This window comes from Charadrius vociferus, unplaced genomic scaffold (assembly GCF_000708025.1).
Source record: "Charadrius vociferus isolate BGI_N301 unplaced genomic scaffold, ASM70802v2 scaffold39, whole genome shotgun sequence".
In the NCBI taxonomy this organism is placed as follows: Eukaryota; Metazoa; Chordata; class Aves; order Charadriiformes; family Charadriidae; genus Charadrius; species Charadrius vociferus.
In genome coordinates this window covers 3829250-3851615 of record NW_009650188.1, presented here as the reverse complement: position 1 = coordinate 3851615, position 22366 = coordinate 3829250, and the positions used below count along the sequence as shown (strand labels likewise).

General features: G+C 40.9%; 1 protein-coding gene across 1 annotated transcript in view; it reads left to right on the top strand.

Annotated features, from left to right (window-relative positions):
• Nucleotides 1-13432, top strand: part of NUF2 (NUF2, NDC80 kinetochore complex component) — a 13770-nt gene extending 338 nt beyond the window's left edge. Inside the window, exons 2-12 of the mRNA XM_009892830.1 lie at nucleotides 981-1057; nucleotides 2579-2640; nucleotides 3580-3677; nucleotides 4272-4345; nucleotides 6204-6300; nucleotides 7267-7329; nucleotides 8028-8165; nucleotides 9073-9213; nucleotides 10011-10186; nucleotides 11969-12104; nucleotides 13124-13432. Of these exons, the coding sequence (XP_009891132.1) occupies nucleotides 981-1057; nucleotides 2579-2640; nucleotides 3580-3677; nucleotides 4272-4345; nucleotides 6204-6300; nucleotides 7267-7329; nucleotides 8028-8165; nucleotides 9073-9213; nucleotides 10011-10186; nucleotides 11969-12104; nucleotides 13124-13273 (1212 nt within the window). The 3' untranslated portion in view covers nucleotides 13274-13432. The remainder of the gene's footprint in view (nucleotides 1-980; nucleotides 1058-2578; nucleotides 2641-3579; nucleotides 3678-4271; nucleotides 4346-6203; nucleotides 6301-7266; nucleotides 7330-8027; nucleotides 8166-9072; nucleotides 9214-10010; nucleotides 10187-11968; nucleotides 12105-13123) is intronic.
• The last annotated feature ends 8934 nt before the right edge of the window (nucleotides 13433-22366 follow it).

Genomic DNA, 22366 nt, shown 5'->3' with positions numbered 1-22366 from the left:
AGTGCAGTACTGCAATGAAGTCATCAGCATGGGTCATTTACCAGGGGTAAATGAGCCTGGGAGCATCATCTGTGGGCTGTTGCTGAGGCCTTGCTCATTACGTCTGAGAAGTTGCTTTGATAATTGTTCCCGGTCTAGAAGTCAGCTACAGCTCAAGATAATTGTAGAAATAATGGTTCTCTGTGTGTGCTGCCTCTGGATTTTTTTTTTTTTTTTCCATGGAGAGGAGGCTCCCTTTTCCATTACAGGAATTAGCCGACGTGAAAAGGAGCTCACTTACTGCTGTAAGGAAGGGCTCTGTGGAAAGCCCTCTCCTTCTGCAGTTAAGCTGTGAAATATTTTCTTTGAGATGCTGCAGGTGCCAGAAATGTCTGCAAGGTCTGGGACGGATTGGACAAGCTTATGAAGGGACACTATATCTGGCCTTGAATATATGTACTGTATTCTTGGGCATCTGCCTTTGGCCATGGCTGGAGGAGGGCCTATGCTTAGATGTTAGACTGGTCTGGAAGGAAAGTAAGCGTTGCTTTTAATGTTTGATCATCTCCACGAGGTTTAAAATACCAGAAAAGTTGACAGCATACCACTACCTTCTCCTTCTGACTTCTTCATAAAACAGTTGAGTGTGAATTTCAGGGTGTTCAAAGAGCAAGCTTCTTAGTTTTAGGTGTGTAATGCAGAGACTGCCCTTCTGCACCAGTTTTGAACAAATTAAAATAGGGTTTAGATTGAATTCCAGAGTTTGTAATGTTGCTGCTTTAGTTATTATTGTGGTTTTATATTTTGACCAGCTCAAATTAACACTTAAAATAGCCTGCTGATTAACTTGATGGCTTTCTTCAGCCTCTAACATGTGTTTCCTGTGGATGGGGAGACGATCCTCAGTGTGTTTAACTATTTGAATTATCTTATGCTGTGGAAACAAACCTGTGTATTTTTGAGTGTTCTCTACTTATGCATTAACTCTCTTTACTCTTTAGATGCCAGTCAACGTTGACATAATGTATGCACAGATATTTGAAGGCTTTCTACCTGTTTGTAATTTGTATATTCATATGTAAGTAGAACATGCTCTATCTGTTCTGTTGCTATTCCTTGTAAAGGTCCATTTTACTAAAAATAGTGGGACGTTATGCCTTTTTGCTGATGGTGCTTCCACTGCTAGTTGGCTCTGAGCAAAGCAAAATTTGCAGATGAACAGGGGACAGCAACGTTTAATAGAGTAAAATTCTCAGCAGGCAGCTGTTTTGTCAAAATGACCTGGACCGGCTGGCGGACCTGGACAGGCTGGAGAGTTGGGCAGAGAGAAACCTTATGAAATTCAACAAGGGCAAGTGTAGGGTACTGCATCTGGGGAGGAATAACCTCATGCATCAGTACAGGTTGGGGGCTGACCTCCTGGAGAGCAGCTCTGTGGAAAGGGACCTGGGAGTCCTGGTGGACAACAGGATGACCATGAGCCAGCACTGTGCCCTGGTGGCCAAGCAGGTGAATAGCATCCTGGGGTGCATCAAGAAGAGTGTGGCCAGCAGGTCGAGGGAGGTCATCCTTCCCCTCTACTCTGCCCTGGTGAGGCCACGTCTGGAGTATTGTGTCCAGTTCTGGGCTCCCCAGTTCAAGAAGGACAGGGAACTGCTATGGAGGGTCCAGCAAAAGGCTACAAAGATGATTAGGGGATTGAAACATCTCTCTTATGAGGAAAGACTGGGGGACTTGGGTCTTTTTAGTCTAGAGAACAGAAGACTGAGGGGGGATCTTATTAATGCTTCTAAATACTTAAAGGGAGGGTGCCAGGGGGATGGGAACAGTCTTTTTTCAGTGGTGCCCAGTGATAGGACAAGAGGTAATGGGCACAAGCTTGAACATAGGAAGTTCCATCTTAACATGAGGAGGAACTTCTTCACTTCAAGGGTGGCAGAGTGCTGGCACAGGCTGCCCAGAGAGGTTGTGGAGTCTCCCATTCTGGAGACATTCAGAACCCGCCTGGACGCTGTCCTGTGCAACTTGCTGTAGGTGACCCTGCTCTGGCAGGGGTTGAACTAGGTGATGTCCAGAGGTCACTTCCAACCCTGACCATTCTGTGATTCTGTAATGTATTAACTAAATAATACAGTCTCAACAAGATGGAGCACAAATCTATACTTTGAATCGCTAGCAGGTCATTATTACACCTAGAAGAATGTTCTCAAGTACTTGTGTAAATTTGGTCTCTGAATTTTATGTAGATACCTTTGTTGGAATGAGGTAAGTGTTAGATTTTAAGCTTCATTTCAGTTGTAAGGGGAGAATTGGCTAACAGCTAAGTGTAGAAGTTCCCTGATTAAGCTGAAAAGTTGTTCTACAGGCAAGTGTTTTGTCTATAGAAATCTTTGTGAGATACTGTAAGAATACAAATTTTTAATGCCAATCTGTGTGTGGAGCTCTATTGTGTTGTTCTTATGAAACTTACTGTTGTTACGTGCTTGCTGTGCATATGCTCTGGGATGAGAGGACAAGATCTAATTTTTAGTAAATGGATACAGTACAAAAACTGAGTAATGGTGACTGCAGATAAGGTTGTATTTTGTTTTCCTTGCAGGGAACGCTTACTTCCAGTGTGCCGGATTAATGATTTTCAAATTGCTGATGTTTTAAACCCAAGTAAGCAAGTGCATTGTAATCTTTGTGTTTCCTGGGGTGGTGAGTGTCACTTGATATCCAGGCGTTTTTTTTTTCTCATTTGGCACAGCCAGATGGGCATCTAGTACAGAGAACTGTCCCTGGCTTCCAGCTACTCTTCTGACCTTTACTGTGGCCCTTAAACAAGCTGGTTCTAATGAGCAGTTCTCCTCCTTATTCCTTATGCAGGCTATCTAGTTAAATAACTGAGGGGAGTTTTGGATGCCATTAGTCTGTTGAACCGCTGGTCTGGAGAGCGGACTGTGACATACTTATAGTGTAAGAATAGACGGTCAGGAAAATTATCCTGGCAACTCTGGAATGCTATAGGATTTCTTATGCTATTCATATGCCTATGTAGGAAGCAATTGAATTTTTCCTTCAGCCTTTTCAATACCCAGCTGTGGTGGTTCTGTACAACACAACTCAGAAAAGGCTGTTCTGAAGAACTTCTTCACTTCTGCCTATTTTTTTGTCTAAGGCATTTAAGGCCTTTGTAATCAAATTTCACAAAGTTTGCTTGAAATAGAGCCACTAAGTCCCTGCAATTCAAACTGCTGTCTTCAGTTAGCCTGATAGTTACAATCAGGTTCTGTCTTCAGAATTATAGTTGAAGATTGACACACTTTCTCCCTGACTTCTGTTTTAATAGGAGGCTGTATTTTAATAGTCTTTCTTCTAGGTGTCATTTTCATTTGTTAAATTGCATAGAATTGCTAAGATATTGTAAGTTCATAACTTGGCGCTAGTTTTCGTGTAGTATGTTACATCTTTGCAGGGTAAGCCGGGGAACAGCTAATTTGGATTCTGTTGTTTTGTAATTTCTGTCTCTTCTCTGAATTATGTTTTGTGCAACTTTTTCTATGCAACTGCAATTCATGTGGAAACCAGAATAGTGATGACTTGCCATTCCTATTTCAGAAACAAAGAGGACAGCTCGCTTCTTGAGTGGCATTCTCAACTTTGTAAATTTCAGAGAATTAAGACGTGAGGTCTACTTGGAGTTACAACTGAACTATGTAAGATTGGATACTGTGTTAGTCCAGTATAATTCTTAAGTATAATTAATGTTAACCTAGAACTGGGAGCATAAAGGTGTTGGGTTTTTAACTGCATGTTTAAATAACACATTGGAATTTTAAATGTAGCAAAATAATACAGGAAGGTATCAGTTTAATATTATGTAAAACTTGTACAGCTATATTACATGTTATAAGCACACACAGCTACTGTAAATGGTTTAAGAAAAACCTTTGCAAAGCCCTAATGAGCATGTCAGTTTACAAGAGTGGATGAGCTTCTCAATATTGTAAAAGTTTCTGTGTGACCATGACCAAGTTATTACTTAGGCTATTATCTTCAGTTTTCTTCCAATAACTTACTCAACAGTTTAGCCTGGTAAGTGAAGGTTTGGCACCTTGCATCGTTTTGAGAAAAGTTAGATCGAACAGTCAGTGGGCTGAAGCTAGAATTGCAGGTGGCTTCTCTTCTGAATATCTCAGTGGTTCAGAGGTGGTGCATTTCATATGAAATAATAATCAGGGCTCTAAGAGAAGCCCAGGGAAAAAACAAATTCCTCTGAAATTAAAAATATCTCAATACTTAATTTGCAGAAATTGGCAATGGAGAAACATCAACAACTGGAGACCGCAAATCGGGAGGCAGCAGTGAAGCTGGAGAAACTGAAGTGAGTATGAGGAATAAGCACTGTGAGATGCACTGCTTGATTTGGCAGACTTTCCTGTTTAGTGCACACAGTCGGGACAGGCTGGATCAACGGGCTGAGGCCAATCATATGAGACTCAACAAGGCTATGTGCTTATAACCCAAGTCCTGCACTTGGGTTATAACATCTCCATGCAACCTATGTAGGCTTGGGGAAGAGTGGCTGGAAAACTGCCCGGGGGATGTTTGTCAATGGCTAGCTGAATATGAGCTGGCAGTGTGTCCAGGTAGCCAATAAGGCCAATAGTATCCCGGCTTGTATCAGAAGTAATGTGGCCATCAGGACTAGGGAAATGATTGTCCCCCTGCACTCGGCACTGGTGAGGCCATGCCTTGAATATTGTGTTCAGTTTGGGGCTCCTCACTACAAGAAAGACATTGAGACTCTGGAGTGTGTCCAGAGAAGGGCAACAAAGCTGGTGAGGGGTCTGGAGAACAAGCCTTATGAGGAGCAGCTGCGGGAACTGGGGTGGTTTAGTCTGGAGAAAAGGAGGCTGAGGGGAGACCTTATTGCTCTCTACAGCTACCTGAAAGGAGGTTGTAGCGAGGTGGGTGTTGACCTTTTCACCCAAGTAGCAGGTGATAGGACAAGAGGAAATGGCCTCAAGTTGCTGCAGGGGAGGTTTAGATTGGATATTAGGAAAAAATTCTTCAGAGAAAGGGCTGTCAAGCATTGGAACAGGCTGCCCGGGGAAGTGGTGGAGTTGCCATCTTTGGAACCATTTAAAAGGTGTAGCTGTGGCACTTAGGGGCATGGCTTAGTGGTGGACTTTGTTGTGTTAGGTTAACAGTTGGACTCGATTTTTAAGGGTCTCTTGCAACCTAAATAATTCTATATGGGTTGCCTAAGCAGGAACTGAGTAGTTAAGTGGTGTGATTTGACAGAATTGTTTGATAAGTCTGCTCAAATTAAAAGTTCCTGCAGGAGTTGACTTCTCCTTTGGCCCTTGTCTGACTCTGTTGCTGGTTAGCCTCCCTGGGAAATAATCTAGAAAATATAGAGATGTTGCTGTTGGGTTGCTCTCAGGGTTACAGAAATAGCACTACTGGTGTTAGGCTAGAAGAGCTGTTGGCAGAAAATAAAAAGGTGACTTTGGTAGTATATAGTTGCTTTGGGAAGATGCTGTATTTTGTGTGTTGGGGACTATGATGAAACTTTTTGCTGTTAAAGACATATCACTAAAAATTAACTATATCTCTTCAATAGCTGCAGGAAGCACATCTTTAACTTAATAGATGGGTAAAGTTGTCTTCCTTAGTTATTTGACATGTTTGCCCTATTCTCCATTTCAGGCCATTTAGTCCTACTGCCTGTGTCTTTGCATCATTAAGTTTTGTTTTTGTTTGTGGATAATAGGATTAAGAGATGGCAAGTTTCCAAGATAGCTTTCAAAACAAAGAGGTTTTTTTTCCTCTGATAGCTGCTCTTGGTACATGCTAGACAAGAGGTTCTCTAGCTGGCTATAGCTCTACCCTAATACAAGCTGTTTCTATGGCAGGTAATAGTATGCAAATTTCATAAATCACCACAAAAATTGATAGGAGTGTTGTTCTTTTCTGCTTTGCTTAACATGATCTTTAAACTTAGTCCTCTGTTATGCTTGTACCACTTCTTGCCAAAATAGCTCTTTAGATTATGCTTCAACCACAAAGATCTTACAGGCGAAGGAAAATAAGATGTATTCATTTGAGACTGTCTTGCCCTGATTACTAAAGTTACTGGTTGTAAACTCTTTGGAGAGAGTGATTGTTTTATCTGCTGTACTCTGACCTGATTATAATGAAGCTGCAACTGTCTGATGTCTTTATTTTTTGTTTAGCACTGTTCCAGTTGAACATCAAGCAGAGGTCAGGCAACTGACAGATAGCATTCGAGAACTGGAGCAACTACTAAGGCAAGACTATCGTCGGAAACAAGTATGATCTTTTTATATATTGCTCTGAAATGCTGCTATGGCTTCTGATCATGGGTGTTCTTTATTTCTGTTGATTTTTTTTCCCCTCACCCTACATCTACAAAGGCTAAAGGGGACTTTTCTGATTTAAAGCAAAGGTCATTGCAACAAAACGTCTTGTCTAAACCCTAGCCTCAACTCTTCATTTCAATATAAGGAATGTGAAATGTACTTGAAATCAGATGTAAGGAATACAAAGGTGTATTTGGCTCTTTTGTTTTGAAATGCATTACTGCAATGACTTGGGAGATAGCTGTGTTATTGTTCAGAATTGTGATGTGTATGTTTCCCTGTTGAATTTTTGCTTTGTTTTCCACCTGGATTAAAAGAATTGGAACTGGAGGTGAGCCATAGCAGGAAATAAGGCCTAAGAAGGGTCGCGCAAGGGAAAGCCTGGCAAAAAGAATAGGGCTGATTGCAGAAGTAACTTTCCAGCAATGGCAACTTGCCTCTAAGGTCTCATAGGTAACCTTTTCGGCTGTTTTGGGGGAAAAAAATATCTGTGTGGTGGTGTGTTTTGGTTTTTTTTTTTTTTTTTTCTTACATTGTCTTGTCTCTACCATTAATATTATTAACTATTGCCTGACTTCTATATTATTTGGGACCTTGTATTGACTTAGTTTTTTTCTCAAGAACAGTGCCTCTCATGAAGAAGGTTGTGTGTATAATGCTGCCAGGGTCAGTAAGAATAGAGGTAGTACATCTCTTATCCCTGTTCCTAGTTACCTACTGCTGGCTAGTGCTCCCAGTGGCTTTTGTGACAGTGTTCTCCTTCCCTGTCTTTTAAATCTTAGACTGCAATTTTGTCTGCTAGTTATGGCACTCTAAAGAAACCATAAATGGGATTTGTCTTGTAGATAGCTTTTTGATAGAAGGGCAGTTGTAGATATGATTATTTAAAGTTTGTTGCCTTTTTTTTTTTTTTAAGACAGCTTTGCAAGAAGTGATTTCACAAAAGAAGTCAGATATTGCAGAGAGTACCCGAAAACTGGTAAGTACACATCTGTGTAGATGTCCGCTGTAGCTCGCTTCTCAGATCAACTAATAGATTATCTTCCTTGCTAGGTTCAAATTATTCTTGAAGCTAGGTAATGTTCAGGTGGTGATTATTATATATATATTTTTTTTTAAACTGATTTGGCTTCTGTCTGTGTTCAGGAATCTGACCTGTTAAAGGGCAAGACCGCTGGACTTGTGAGAAGCTATGGGCTTACCTTGGGTGCATAGAATGTCTGAGGGAGTCACTGACCTGGTGGGGACAAAACAGGAGGGTTTTGAGAGGTTGCACAGGAAGCTTAATGCTTTTCAACCAGATTGATACAGCTGGCTCTGAAACCCTGCAGTGGCTGCCTGGGTTGCCCTAGGTGAGGGGTTCTGAAGGAGAGAGCTGCTAGTAATATATATTAGCTGGCAGGCTTTTTGTGGAGTACTAGTTAAATGCTGTTCTATGACTTAGTATTGCACCCCTGGATGCATGTTCAGGGAGCAAAATGGACTGTTAACTGCTTTGATTGGGAATGTTAATGCTGTTCAGAGCAATTTATTTTTAAAACAAACTTCCTAATGAGGAATGGCTTACAACAGAGAAAAGAACCTATCTAGTCATAAGATCCTGGCAAACCATGCCTCCCAATTTCTCTTTACTCACCTAATTGCCAATATCGAAAGTGTGTTTGTCTTGTTAACTAGAATGAGCTTAGAGTGACAATGGCTACTTTGAAAGAAGAACAAGAGCAGCTGAAATCAAAAATTGTGGAGAGTCCAGAGGAATTGAAAAATTACAAAGAACTGATGAAAGAGACTGTTAAGAAACTCAAGAAATCCAAGGTGAGGTTTTCCTCTGACCACACAAGGAGGTATTCTATTAGAAAAAGCATATGCCTTACTGAACTCTCATCTAGAACTTGTTCTTGAATTACTTGTACTTCTAGTTAAAAATCAGTGGTTAGTCTAAAATGAAATTACAACCTCAGAGAAAACTGAAGGTTGGTTGTGGGGCTGGGTTTTTTGTTTTGTTTTTGTTTGTGTCCTCGATGAGTAACTGTTTATTTGTGAAACTAGGTGTAGAACTCTTGAATCTATACTATACCTGTCTGGCTGTTTGCTCTCAAGAGATGACAACATTTTGGTTGCTCACAAATGTCATTGGTTTTAGAACACATGCTTCATAGTGTCTCTGTTATCATTCACTGTTTCTGTAATTAATGGCTGTTTCCACTCATGTTGAACACTGAGTTCCTTTCCTAGTTTTCTGTGTGGGTTGTGTTTGTTTTTTTTTGTTTTTTGGTTTTTTTATAGTAATGTCTAGTCTTAAATGTTTGTAGTTCATGATTGCTAAAACATCAGTGAAGTAACTCTGTCTCCTTAGGTATTTTTGTTCCAAAGATGTAAACTTTATTGCTGTAATTCCAGACATCTGTTTTTATGATGCTTCATATAACTCCTGTTTTACCAGTATAGAATTTCTTCACCATACAGCTTTTTTTCTGTCCTGAAAGCTCTTATAACAAGCTAGTTATTTGTGTGAAACACTTGCATGTCACTTTTACTGTGCTTTCCAAATCAATGCACTTTTATAACAACCTGAAGATCTCATTTCAGTAACTACTAAATATTAATTCCAGTGTATGTTGAGCAACGGGGGAACAGGTACAAAATTCAACATGCATTAATACTGTACAAAAGAACTGCTGAACTCCAAAACTGTTTTATTAATAGTCTTGTCTTTTTAAAGCAAGAAGTTATTGAGAAATATGAAAGTTACAGAGACCTAGTTGAGGTTCTGCCGTCATGCCAACTGGAGGTGCAGTTGTACCAAAAGAAGATGGAAAGACAGGGAGCAAATGTGGAGAGACTGGCCAGTGTGTTATCAGAGGTTTGTATTATCTGAATTATATCTGGTTAGGGAGAACTTAATGTCTAAGCAAGATAGGTGATCATCAGTAAATGTCGGTATTTTGAAAGTTCTCATGTCTCCTCTGTCCCCAAAAGAATTTGGATAAATCTCATTCTTAAAAACATCAGTAAAGCATTGCTGCTGCTTTTGCTGCGTGCCACTAGCTAATGTACTATTGACCACTTTTAATAGTCAAAGCCTTTGTTGCTATAGAAACCTGACCTAAAATAGTTTGAACTGTCTTGGGGTTGTTGGTAGGAAATAATGGAAGAAGAGAAATGAGATCCAGTTTCTTCTGCCTAGAGAGCAGAAACTAAGAGCAAAAAAAAATTACTACTTCAAGAAGAATAGTGTCTTAAGTGCTTTTAACTATTAATACTACTAAGCCAGCCTTTCCCTGATGAAATGTTTGTCACAATACAGTACCTTGCTCTTTGCTACTCAGTTTCGGGAGAATGCGATTGTTAGGAGTGTTTGAAAAATGCCATGTAGTCTTTTGGGGTATTTGTATAGCACATGTTCAAATTACCCTTGGTTAAGAGCTACAGCAGAACTCATAGTGACTCCCGAAAAATCACTTTAAGTGGTGGGATCTTGTCCATTTGGATGTATTTAAAATCAGATAAAGACTAGGGAACTGGGGTTTAATTGGGAGAATCAGATCTTCAAAAAGCAGGAAGCTAATTCTAATCTTAATAAAATAACAGGCCATGTTGTTTTGAATATATATATTTATTCCCCCTCCCCTTTAACATTTCAATACTTATGTACTATAGGTCAGAAACCTGGAGGACCAGCTTGAGAGTGCTCAGATAGAGCTGAAAAAGGGGAAGACAGATGAAATGTCCTTAAAGAGACTGGTTACTGCAAAACACGAGAAGCTGTCTACAGCCGAAATAAGGATAAAAAAGAAGCGTGAAGATGTTGAGCAATATAAGCACACTGTATTGGAGTATGGATGAGTTGACATTTCTGCCTGATGCTACTTTATGTCTTCGTTATGTGCTACCAAAGTTTGCGTCTGGTACAAACACGTAGCTTAGCAGTAAGAAGAAAATGAGCGATGTGGGATAGCTTTGTATGAAGACCAGTAATGCTGCAGGCAGGGACCTGGGGTCTCAAATCAGTAATTGCAATGTGACTTGACAGCAATTCTTTTATTGGAGCACTAATTTAATTTATAATGCTTATTCTTGATTCTTTTATCTTCTTAAAGAGAATGTCACATTGGGATAATTTTCCAACTTATCAGACTTCAACAAAGCCCCATTTGCCTTTCATGAATTTTTCATAATTTCCCTTGCCACTTTTGCTCATTATCAAAGATGTTCAAGACCCATGGGGAAATGGGGCTTGTATCTCAGAGGAGTATTATCCTGACATGATGCTTCTAAAACAAAAGGAAAAGTGTCATTTGATCAAAGCTTCTTAGCCCATCTTCCTTCCTACAGTATGCTAAAGGCAAGTTGCAAGGCAGTGTTTACAGCACAGCAGTCACTTCTGCAGCAGCAAACTGCAGCATTGTAAGGTCGTGGCTTCACTGTGAGATTAGAAGTGCTGAACTGTTATAGAGAAAGCTTTTATTATATAACATTTGGGGGGGGTACATAGATAGGAAAGGAAATATGGAAAATTATTGGCTGGGTAGATTAACTAAGATGGAAGAGAGCTTTTTCTACATTGCTGAGAGAGTCAACTAAGATTTAGTTATGCTGTGTGGTGTGTAGAATGGCAGCAAGATTTGCAGGCTTCCTTTGCTCCTCATTTAGTGGATTGTGCCAGCTGAAGGAGATTAATTAAAAGCTACTTTTCCTTCCAAATAAGAATGAAAATAATATAATCTAATGCTGCTTTATTTCAAAAGTTGCTGCCTATTTATCTGTTTTTAATGTGTTACATATTTCCCTTGAGTGATGGAATTAGATGCTTTGATAAGCAAGAGGGGAAGGGAGGTAACCTTGGTTTGAAAACAAGAGTTTTTTGCAGGTGAATAAGAGAATGTGTCCTGACTCTTCCCTTGAGGTAGGAAGATGTAAGTAGGCTCTTGCTAAGTATGAGTGATTTCAACTATCCTTTAGAGAAAGCAGTTCCAACTGTAATTATTGTGCAAATGCTTAATACAAACTGTTAGGTGTTTTTTGCACTTCAAGTCAGTAGATCTCCTGTTACCCCAGTAACCCTTTGCTGGTTACATGGCAGCCTACAGCTGGAGCTATCTGAATTCACCTACAAGCTGGCAAAATGCTATTTGGTCTTTGTGATGCAGTGAAATGACGGACTGGAAATTGCTGTTGACTTACGGAGATGTACGGGGTTAGAGCTGTCAGTTGGTGGGAGGGGATCTGAGGCGAAGACAAATATGACTTACAGTTATGCTGAAAGATCAAGTGCAGCTGTATTGCTTTTAACCTGGCCCAGTGGCTGGCCTTTAGGCAGGGCTGTCCACTGACACCTGTGCTGCACTAGTCAAAGGCAGGAAGATGCAGTCTGTTGGGTTGGTTCCACTGGAGTCACTTGAGTTGCCTTGATTGGCAGCAACTGAGGATCTTCAACGTATTCCCCTAACTCCACTTTGAGTTTCACTTCTTGTGCCTCAGTTCTTCTAATATACAGCATTGTTGTATAGAGGCTGTTAGTTTCATAAAATGCAAGCTTTGCTTGTGGTGGGATTAAGTTCAATCTAGAAGTAGTCAAATGGCTCAGTACTATTTTTTTTTTTTTCTCCCACCTTTAGATATTGTAACAGAGTTCAGGAGAAGAGGGGTGCTGTATATGACAAAGTGACAGCCATTCACAAGGAAATCCAACAGACAAGGTTCAAAATTCAGCAGCTGAATGAGAATGCTGAAAAAGAAGAAATGAAAGCCAAGGTGAGTTTTTTTCCTAAAGGAATCCTGTTTGGTATTCTCAAAACTGATTTTTAACTTGGGCTGTGTGGATAAAGGAACACTTAATGGCCCTAAAAATGAGTAGGCTGTGGAGGTGGTGGTTTGGGTAGATAGTGGGAGGGAGAGCACTTTCTGCTTGTGGTTGCACTGGGTTGCTAGGCCTTGTGCTTATCTCTGCACGCTGTAGGTGGGCTGCAGGAGAAGTGGGCTTTGCAGACCTGAAAGAAAAGACTCTGGAATGGTGTGATTGCCCAGAATTTTGGGAAGTGAAATGGAACTTGTTTTCCCACCTGTGCTGCTAGCAGATACTATATGAATTCCATAAAGTCTGGGTTTTTTTGTGTCATGGTACTTCCAGCTCTAAGCAGTCAATTTCTTTTTTTTTTTTGTTGTTTTTTTGTTTGGCCCCTGGGACCTGACCTGTGAGGCTTAACATTTGTGTTGTAGTGATGAGCAGTACTGTAATCTGCTCAACAGTCTCCCTCAAATACAGGAATACTTGCCATGTCACAAACCCTTTCTTCCTAGGTTTTCAGGAAGATAACTGTCCATCTTGGCTTTGGAAAGAGGCAGAAATCCTGATGGGATGGGAGCAGGGGATCACAGTCTGCCTGTAGTATCTCATCCTATCTGTTCATTACTGACGTACTGTCCATGCTGGGAGGACAATGGCAGAAGTCACAGTGACAGAGACCCTGGTGACACACTTTAACACAGAATGGGGTAGTAGTAGTGTGAATACTTGGCTAGTGCTGGTGTTTGACTATCTTAGTATTTTGACCACTAGAGTCAAACAGAATCATAATATTGGGATTTTGCTTGTGGCTGCTCTTACTCTTCTGATGTTTTTTGTGTTCTGTGAATGCTGCTGCTTAAGCCAGGGATGAAGTGTCTGTGAAATAACTTGAGACCACCAGACCACTCTTACTTACATGCTTATAAAGCAGGAATGGTAACATTAATGGGTTTTTTTTACCCCCCCCTTTATCTCATCTTTGTAGGAAATATACCTAAATCTGAAGGCTGGGTTGGAGAAGCGTCATGACTCTCTCATTAAAATGGCGAAGAGTTATGCAGCCTCAAGAGAAGATAAAATGGCTGAACTGAAGAAGGGGCTGCTTAAAGTTCAGACTCCTGGAAGTAGTTCTTAGACCTGTCTTCGCTTGTATTCCTCTTTCATTATGTTTATCCTCGTACCTAAACTCAAGAGCTTGTGCTTTGCATGGGATGGATATTCATTCTAGGCAAAAGCCAGCTTTCTCAAAAACCATGTCAGAACACATTCAGCTTTCTGGACAGATCCTGATGTCATGACCTTGCTAATGTTGATAAGAAAACAGTTGGTCTACCCTGTTTGTATTGTTGCAGTCAGTATCTGATTTTTGGTGGTAACGCAAGTCTTTCTAATACCAGTTGCTTGATGTTTAGACAGAATCCTCCTTTTTGTAAAAACCGTTCTACAAACTTTGATCTGGGAAGACTCAGCACATTGGTCTGGCCTGAATGGACACACTGTTCAAGATAAGTCAGTAATAGGTGATATTCCACTACCATTACTCAATTAAGATTAAATCCTGATGGAGCAGTAGCATCTGTGTAAATGCCAATTTATTCTCATCATGAATATTGGTGACTGTAAGCACTCAAAAGTATCACTTTAGTTAACAGTATAGTACCTCTGGATGCTTGAACTCATTGTTTCTGCTCTGTGGGATATTGAACCCTCATCTTTGTTTATTAGAAAGTCTGTGTTTTGGGTGCTTAGTCCTATGAAGAAAAAATTACATAGATGAGTATTTCCTGCCTTAACTTGTGATGGCACTTAGTTTGCCACAGTGATTTTAATTATTTCCAGAAATAAAATTTTAATTTTTAATTTCTCTTACGTCTTTTCCTTCCCTGCTCTCCCAACTGACATGGCATAACATTCCAAGTTAAAAAATTTTGGTTTATACACTTGTAGGAATGTGTACTACTAGAAGTTTCTTTTATAATGAAGGGAGGAGGACTCAAGCCTGTATAGATAATCTTTCTGGTTTTATTTAATTCTTCAACTTTTATTAGCTAAAGGTGCTAGCAAGTCTGAGAACAGCAGGTGATCATTGCTTCTAAAGATCTTACTGAGGCATCAGATCCTTCTAATGTTTTCCTTTGAGTTTTTTTCTTAAACTGTAGCATGTGAGACATTTTGGTCAAAGTCTGTGTTAATCTGCAAATCTTAATGTAGTACAAAGTTGCTTATACTGTTTTTGAATTTCCACCAAATAGTCTGTGTGGTAGGTGTGTGTGTAACACAGCTTTGGTTTTATGTGAGTGTACTTGTCATCCCAACAGTCCCGCAATGTTGTGCAGCAGCATCTGGTGTAGAGACTAGTGAAAGCCTAACTGCTAAGGCAGCTGTTTTCCCCAAGACCTGAAGATGTTAAGTACATGCAAGGCACAGAAAAACTCTATGGATTTCATGCACTAGGCCACACACGGAATAATTAGTGATGTTTTGGATATTGTTCTTTGTTTTAACAAACAGAGATTAGATTCGTTATAAAACTCACTTCCATTGTTCTTCATGTGCAGATGTGCTCAGCTCCTTTTGCTGTAACATGGATTCTAGTGTGACACAGATACTGTCTACGGGAAGATGTTCCTTCTCATTGGCAGTACTTGCTAATGACCTTGATGTCTATGCAAAAACTATGTGGTAATTTTTAGGTATTTCCAGGCTTAAAATACTATGAAATTCTTGGAGAGACAGCAAGGCTTTTGTAGAGTTTTCCCTGAGCTTTCTTGAGATATCCCTGCTTCTCATGCCAGTCTAGCCTATATCCCATCTTGACAAAATACAGGAAGCCAAGCATTCCTTCTTTTAACTTCTCTGAGAACTTTGGGGGGTGGCTTATCTTTTTTTTTTCTTTTTCTTTTTTTTGGTGATGCTGTAGATACTCAAAGTAAACTCGTGTGACTTGGTTGTGTTCCACAGCCTGGATGTTACAGCAGCTCTCGGGAAAAATTCCCAAGACCTTCAGATAGATACTGCAAGGGATTACTCCAGCAAGCAGATGATTTTGATGGGATAAGCTTAGTGTCCTTCAGGAGAATGCGTTTAAAGATCAAGATTCTTGGGCTAGAGAGACCATGCTTGTGTAGCCCAGCAATTAGGAATTTGCAGGACAAAGAAAATGCTAGATTCTGGTTCCTGCTCTTGGGTTTTGCAATACCAACTGTTGGGTAAAATAAAAGGCTGCAATTCATGAAGAAACAAAACTTCTCATTTCCAGAGACAGGTTTATGTATTTACGATAGGCTCTTGTGCCTTTGGTGTGGCCTGTTTGTTTGTACCTAAAATACCTATAAATAAAACATAATCAAAACTGTATTATATCTAGGGCTAATTGATTCCTAGGTGTGAATCTGATGCTTTTCAAGAACTTCTACTGATCTTGAACCACATGGCAACACAGTGGGGGCAGTTTTAGTGTGATCTGAATAGCAGTGAAGGGAGGATGGCTTTGTGAAGGTGATACAGCTCAACTTCCCTCAAGAGGGCGGTGTTACTCAAGCTTTTCTTGTGGGTTTTTTTTTTTCTTTTTGTTAGTGCTTCTGTCTAAATACAGAGCCCTCTGCTGAGGCCTAAATCAAAGAAAACTGCAGAACTCCTTTATTTTGAGATGCTGGTGTGAAAGTGATGGACACCTATCATGAAGCTGATAGAAGGGAATAGCCAGGCTAGACTTAGTGGAATGAGACCTTCACAGCCTTCTCTGTGGTCTAATTGAGTATCAGTAGCTGCTATACAGCTTGGCATAACACTGTTTAAATGTGTTTTGTGGTTTGTTTTTTTTTTTTTTTTCCCCACATACCTCAGTATTTCATATACTACATAAAGCTTGTAGCATGTCTGCATTGTACTGCTTGAGCTGCAGTTAAGTTAGGTGATCTTTGGGAAACAGGGCAGGATATAGCCTTGACCTGAGCATGCTAACCTATGTGGGAGATCTAACGTCTGCTCCATCTTTGTGTAAATATCCTATAATCTTGGCTCGATGCCTCTGCTTGTATGCTTTGAGTAACCAAGTAACTCTGATGCCAATTCAGATTAATATAGAGCAAAGCTCAAGCACTTGCTTTGTGCTCTGATTTAGCATGGTCTGGGTCTTACTGGAGCTTTTCTTTAGGGAATCTGCATAGATCAGCCAGTAGCTTAGATCACTCAGAAGGTCAGTATGGATATAGGTTACCACTCAGAAAGTCACTTTTCAAGAACAGGAAGTTTAGGATGGATTGTCCATCAGCTTGTCTGTGGCCTGTCCTCCAACCGCCTTCCTTAGAGCTGAATGGTTTTAGCTTAGAATTTAAAAAAAAAAAAAAAGTGTGTGTGAGGAAGAGGGTAGAGTAGAGGGGAGGGCATGGAGCTTAGCAGAGTTGTATGCAGCTGGGAGAGCACTGTACATTAACACCGAGATGAAAATACCTCCTCTTTACAAGCTCAGGCATATGAACATTCAGAATATACGTATGGACAGCACAGCTTGAACTTCCTGTTATTTGTGAGTATCCTTCCTTTGCACGTAATCCATGACATGAACTATCAAAAAGGAAGGTAAATGTCTCCTGCCAACAAGGATATGTTGTCTCGGAGGGAGCAGGGGGCTTTGTTCTAATTTTTTGAAGAATTTAAACCAACCTAGGTATCTTTGCAAGTAGAAAAAGTAGTAATGGGTAAGACAAGAAATGGGCAGGCAACTTAAATTATGGCTTGGCACAGTATGTGAACATGAACAAAACTTTAAGAGGTTGTGTGATACCTCTTCCCCTGCTGGTAAGTCTTGGTTGCTGCTTTCCTTGTGAAGCAAGGAAACCTCTTTTTTCACTCCCTTGTTTAGCCTTTACTCAAAAGTCCTGCCAAAAAGAAGATCTTCAGAACTTTGTCTTGGAAGCCCTTTTCCTGTTAGGCTTTGGGCAAAGTGAGTAGGGCTGGGTTGGGTGAGCAAGTTTTGTATTTTTTCAACAGTGCTTAGTGAAACCGTTTTGCTTTGGAGGATGAGCTGGAAGAGGAGATGTAGGTGCGTTTGGCCACTTGGTGGGGCTGTTGGCACAGACAGTGGTGGTGAATTCACTGTTTCTACCACAGCTTTGCTGAGGAAGCCAAAGGAAACTTGCTGAATCTGCAGCCCCAGAATAACAACTTTGCAGCTTGACGTTCATATATTCTAGGATTAGCCAAGACCAGGTAAACTAAAAATTAAAACTTTTTTTTATATATATAAAGATTTCAGACAACTGATGATCAGTTTTTCTGCGAAGACCAAACAACTGCAAAAAGCTGATGTGTCCTTCTTGGTGTTGTCGTTGCCTGACTGGAGGGTATGAAAGGTGTTTTGAGGTTGTCAGTGCCTATGAAGTCATGTTGCATTATACAGTAGTGGGACTCAGCTTTGAAGTGCCCTTTTAGCTTTAGTAAAGCTTGCTTAGGTGTTGAAGCCATCTTTAGCTGGCAGTGAGTCTCCAAAGCTTACAGACTGGATACAGACCAAGTGAAATAAATGGCTAGAGACTGGGGAATAAAAACAAGGAAAACTTTGAGCCAAATATACAGATTCTCCTTGCCTGTGTAATGCCTTGTTTTCCAAAGCTAAAAAGGGAGTGGTCTGTTTCCTGAGACCTTCTAAATGGGGACAGAACTGTAAGTGAGATGATGAAACTGTAACATTTAACACTTAGTTGGTCTCTTCCGTGGCATTCAAGGGACTATTAATTTATGGTATTTTTAGTGCTAACACTTCTATGAAAATGTCTGCAGAATATTGATTGTGCTGGATTTTCTTGATGCCGGTGCATGCAAGAAAATAAATGGTAGGTATGTATCATCACTGCTGCAATATACTTCTGTTTCTTCAACCTAAAAAGTGCTCTCCTGCTGTTCTGTGGTGCATTGCTCAATAACAGTAGGGTGACTCCAAAGTGGCAAAACTCACTCAGTAGCAGTTCTTAAAAAATGCAGTGGTGTCTTGCCAAGATAGAGACCAAGCTTTTGTTTTGTGGGTGTGCATGGTTTGATGGGGATTGGATCGCATTTGTTCCTCTCATTCTTTATCACCTTGTGTCATTTCTGTTTTTGTAGTGCCAACGGGCCAGAATCAGGTTTGGCTCTTGCTGTGCTATGTATTGTGTAACACTCCCTGATGGTCTTTGTCCTGCAGTGCTGACAATCTAAAAGAGTCAGTGTGATAGATAAACTGAAACAACCCTTCCAGGGTGTCACCGATGTCACCGCCTAGATGTGATTCTTTGCCAGTGGTAGTAGTACTGCTAGTTTCTCATTCTGGCATCCTCAAGTTGTACATGGATAGTTACTGATGAGGCCTGGGCTATCTAACACAAGGGAGTCCACAGGACCTTGCTTTGTTCCTTGCTTTGATGTGGCTGTCTGACCCTACTGCAAATACAAAGTCCATTTCTAGGGGTTTTAGGTTGCTTTTTGGGTTTGGTCTCATTTTCTACATGGAAAGTCGGGGGCAGAGCTGTTGCAATTTGGGAGTAAACACCTGCAATGCCAAGAGTGAGACAGGTCCTTACAAGTACTAAAACACAATCGCTAGAGGTGCACATTGCTGCCTCTGGGAGACGAGAGGTTGCAGATGTGGTTTCTCCCTAAATGAAGTCCAAGGAGGCTCAGTTTTATTACCATGAGGCTTTTCTCGCTTTTTCACCCCAAGCAGAGAGCAAGGTGTCTAGGAGCTGAGTTTCCTAATGGGTAGCAAATTATACAGCGCTTATTGCAAAAGAAGAGTTTAAAGGCTGTGGCAGTGATATTGTGAGAGGCTATGTACCAAAAAAAATATACTTGCAAAGAGAAGTGGACATTAGAAAAAAAATAAATAAAATACTGATTTTGCAAGCTGCAAGCCCACCAGAGGGGGTTGGGAGAGGCCAGTGTTTGTAGAAAATGAACAAACAAAAGGAGGGAAAACCCGGGTTATGTTGAGGTTTCCATAGCAACACAATACTTTTCCTGGAAATCTCAAATGATGAGGTCTAATCTATCTGCTATTTAACTCTTGCATGTGAAGCCTTCTCCTTTCTCAACTTACCTGCCGTCCTTCACAGCATTCTCCCTGGTGATGGGTGTACTGTCAGTATGCAATGGCGGTCTGCGTGGTTAATGATGTTCCTGGGACAAGGCTGTTCCTGTTCTGTTCCCCCTGTTCCAAAGCACATAGAAAAGGAAAAGCTGACGAAGCAGAGGCATTGCTCTATGTAGGAATGACTTACAGGCTGTGCTGATCTTGGGATGCTTCTGTTTCCTGCAGATCCCAGAGAGGATGGGATAAGCTGGTACCAAGAGCAGAGCTGCCAGGCAAGTACATTGCTGCGGTGTTCCATAGCTTGCAGGGTTTACTGCAGAAGGCTGTGTCCTTCTTGGAAATGATGCAGCTTAGTGCCTGAGATTTGTGGAAAACTTCCTGTGGATGTTTAGAGAGTTCATCAAACCAGCCTGACTTAAATTTGTACCCAGCAGTCTATTCTACTACTCTAGTCTGAAGAGTCTCAGATTTGGGAATCCCCGATGGCAGGGGAAGCTTCTTGTGGAGGGAGGTGAAAGGGTGGCAGTTTTCTACCTGGTAAAAAGGACAACTGAGAGAGCGAGCAGCATGATGAAAGTCCATGAAATCACTAGAGGACTCAAAAATGTAGAAAGGAGCGTCTGTTCTTCCTTTCCTGTGGAGAGAAGCCCTGAGTGGATGTGAAAGATCCTGTTCTGGTACAACATTGAGGAAACAGATTCTCTTCCCTGCCTTCTGCCCATAGCAGTAACACCCTTGTTTCATCCTCCTTGATTGTGATGCAGCCCCTGGCAGGCAGGACAGAGTGAGCTTTGCAAGATGGGCTTCTGTTGGAGGAGACATCTTCCTGCAGCAGGCGATGGGATGGCGGTGGTGGCGGCAGATTGGCATGAAGGTGGGTGTCCTGGAGGTCATGGCTCCTTGCCTTAAAAGAAATGGTCACAATCCTGATGGCTGTGGGGATGTCCTGCAATCACTGACCACTGTCTTGCTGCTTGGATCTTGCTCTTTGGAACTGCCTGCTTTGCTCCTCTCCAACAGTGTGGTGTTTGTATCTCACTCTGTATTCATGAGGCTGTGATGCTTGCCTGGCCAGGGAGAGCGCCTGGGGCTGCTTCAGCAGTAGCCAAGTGCAGCTGATCTAACTGTTCAGGTCATTTAGCTCTTTTCCTTGCGTTCCTCCTGCTTTTTAGTCTGTTTGGCTGTTAGTGGAAGATGGAAAAATGTGTTGGGTATTTTTATTTTCTTTCCTCCCCACCATCTCGCCATTGTATCTGAGGTCTCCTGCATGATAACTAGTTAGAGCATGGTGAGAGAAGACAGGTCCTCCAAATGATGCTGTATGTATATTATGTATATACCTTTATAAATACATTTGGGGTGGAAAGTTCTTAACCTTCAAAGGAGTGAAACTTGGAAAATAGCTTGCAAGCTGCCTAGTGAAGGTATTTGGATAAACCATGGAAAGAACGAAGAGGCAACTCTTTTAGAAGGAAACTCAGTCTGGTGAGGAGAGGGTTGGAAGGAACTTGTGTCGCTGTTCATGCCACAAGTTCTGTGATGGAGGATTTGTCCTGGACACCCCTTGCATGTATAAGAGTCCCTTTCCACCCTGCCAATTTTATCCATTAACTAAGCTTCTGAGGTGTTCTTCCCCAGAACCTGTAGAAATTGGGCATGATATAGGCAGGGTATTAGTACAGACCTTTGGTGCATCCTGCTTGCGAACTCAGTGTTAAACTGATCACTAAATTTCAGAGTTCCCATCAGATGACAATGACAGACACTGTGTTACCCCTTTCTAGCAGGGCATAAGACCTGAGGGCATGTGGAGATTTGGGAAGACTTTTGCCTATTTCTGGGAACATTTCTACTTACCTTTTCTGCATTTGTGTTGGTGAAAGTTGGGAGTGTTGATGCTTTGTCGCATGCTATGGCCTTTGTTTTTACTGCAGGTCTCAGGACTTTGGGTGAAGTGCTGTGGTGTATGGTATACATGTAGTGTAGGCTATTTTCGGTCTCTTCTGTTAGAGACCTGTTGCTTGGCTGGCCATAAGGGCAGCAGAGGGAGTTCAGTAGTCTGTGTGATCTCCCTGGTTCTGTGATTCTTTGGCTTTGAGGGGAAAGCAGAGCCTACGGAGTATGATGTACAATATGACGTAGGACTTCTGTATTTAGATGTATTGTGTTACAGCCTTGTTAAGGGCCTGACTGTGGCCAAACCCTGTGATATTCAGCAAAAGTGATATTCTGTTTTAATAGGTGGGCTTTCACTTTTTTTTTTTTCCCCTCTGATTGTTGTTCTGTTATTAACCTGTTAATGCTTATTGAGCCCTGAAGATTTGTGGATAGCAAACAACCATCATTGCAATATTAGAAGAAAACCTGTTCGAGAGGGGTTCAAAGAACAGTAATCCAGGTATGTGCCAATAAATAGGAGGCAGTACTTCAATATCTCTTAGCAAACCATCCCCCATCTTTAAACATTTATTATATTTCCTTATATTTCTCCTGACAGCCACCTGTTCAACTTCTGACCTGTTTGTAAAAATCTGCACACCATCTATCAGAGGGATACGTGCACTTACAAACTTCTGTTCTGTAGGCATTAAGTAAATTATTTCTTTAAGATCATATGGCAGATCTATAATTAATTAAACCCTCCATGATATTAGCGCAAAATAATTTAGCCTTTCTAAAAAGGTAAATGTAATTTGCCGATCTCGTATTTGGAAGAATGCTTTCCCCAAAATCAATTCCTTTAGTTTCCAGAGAATAGAAATGAGAAGCAATCTCATTTTAATTATATCTCTTTATTGCTAACAAAGGAATGATTTATGCAATTAAATTAACTGGCTAGAAAATTATTCTCAGCTGGGCTGTCCTAATTCTTTGCTTTCTGAATTGCAGGCTCTTACACTTCTCTATGTAGATTAATTTTTCTGATATGCAAACAATGCTCCTTGTGTTCATTTTTAACATTTTTTATTCACCGCTCCCCTTTTCTTAGTGTCAATGACATGAGTAATATTTGTGCACTGCTGGGCTCTGATTCAGGCCTTTTTTTTATGTAGAAAGATTGGAAAAAATCTTTTCTTTTGAATCTCATTATTGCCAGTGCAGAGCAAGGTTTTGAAGTTTTCTTATCTATTGCTGAGAAACAGCAGCAGGAACATGGAGGGA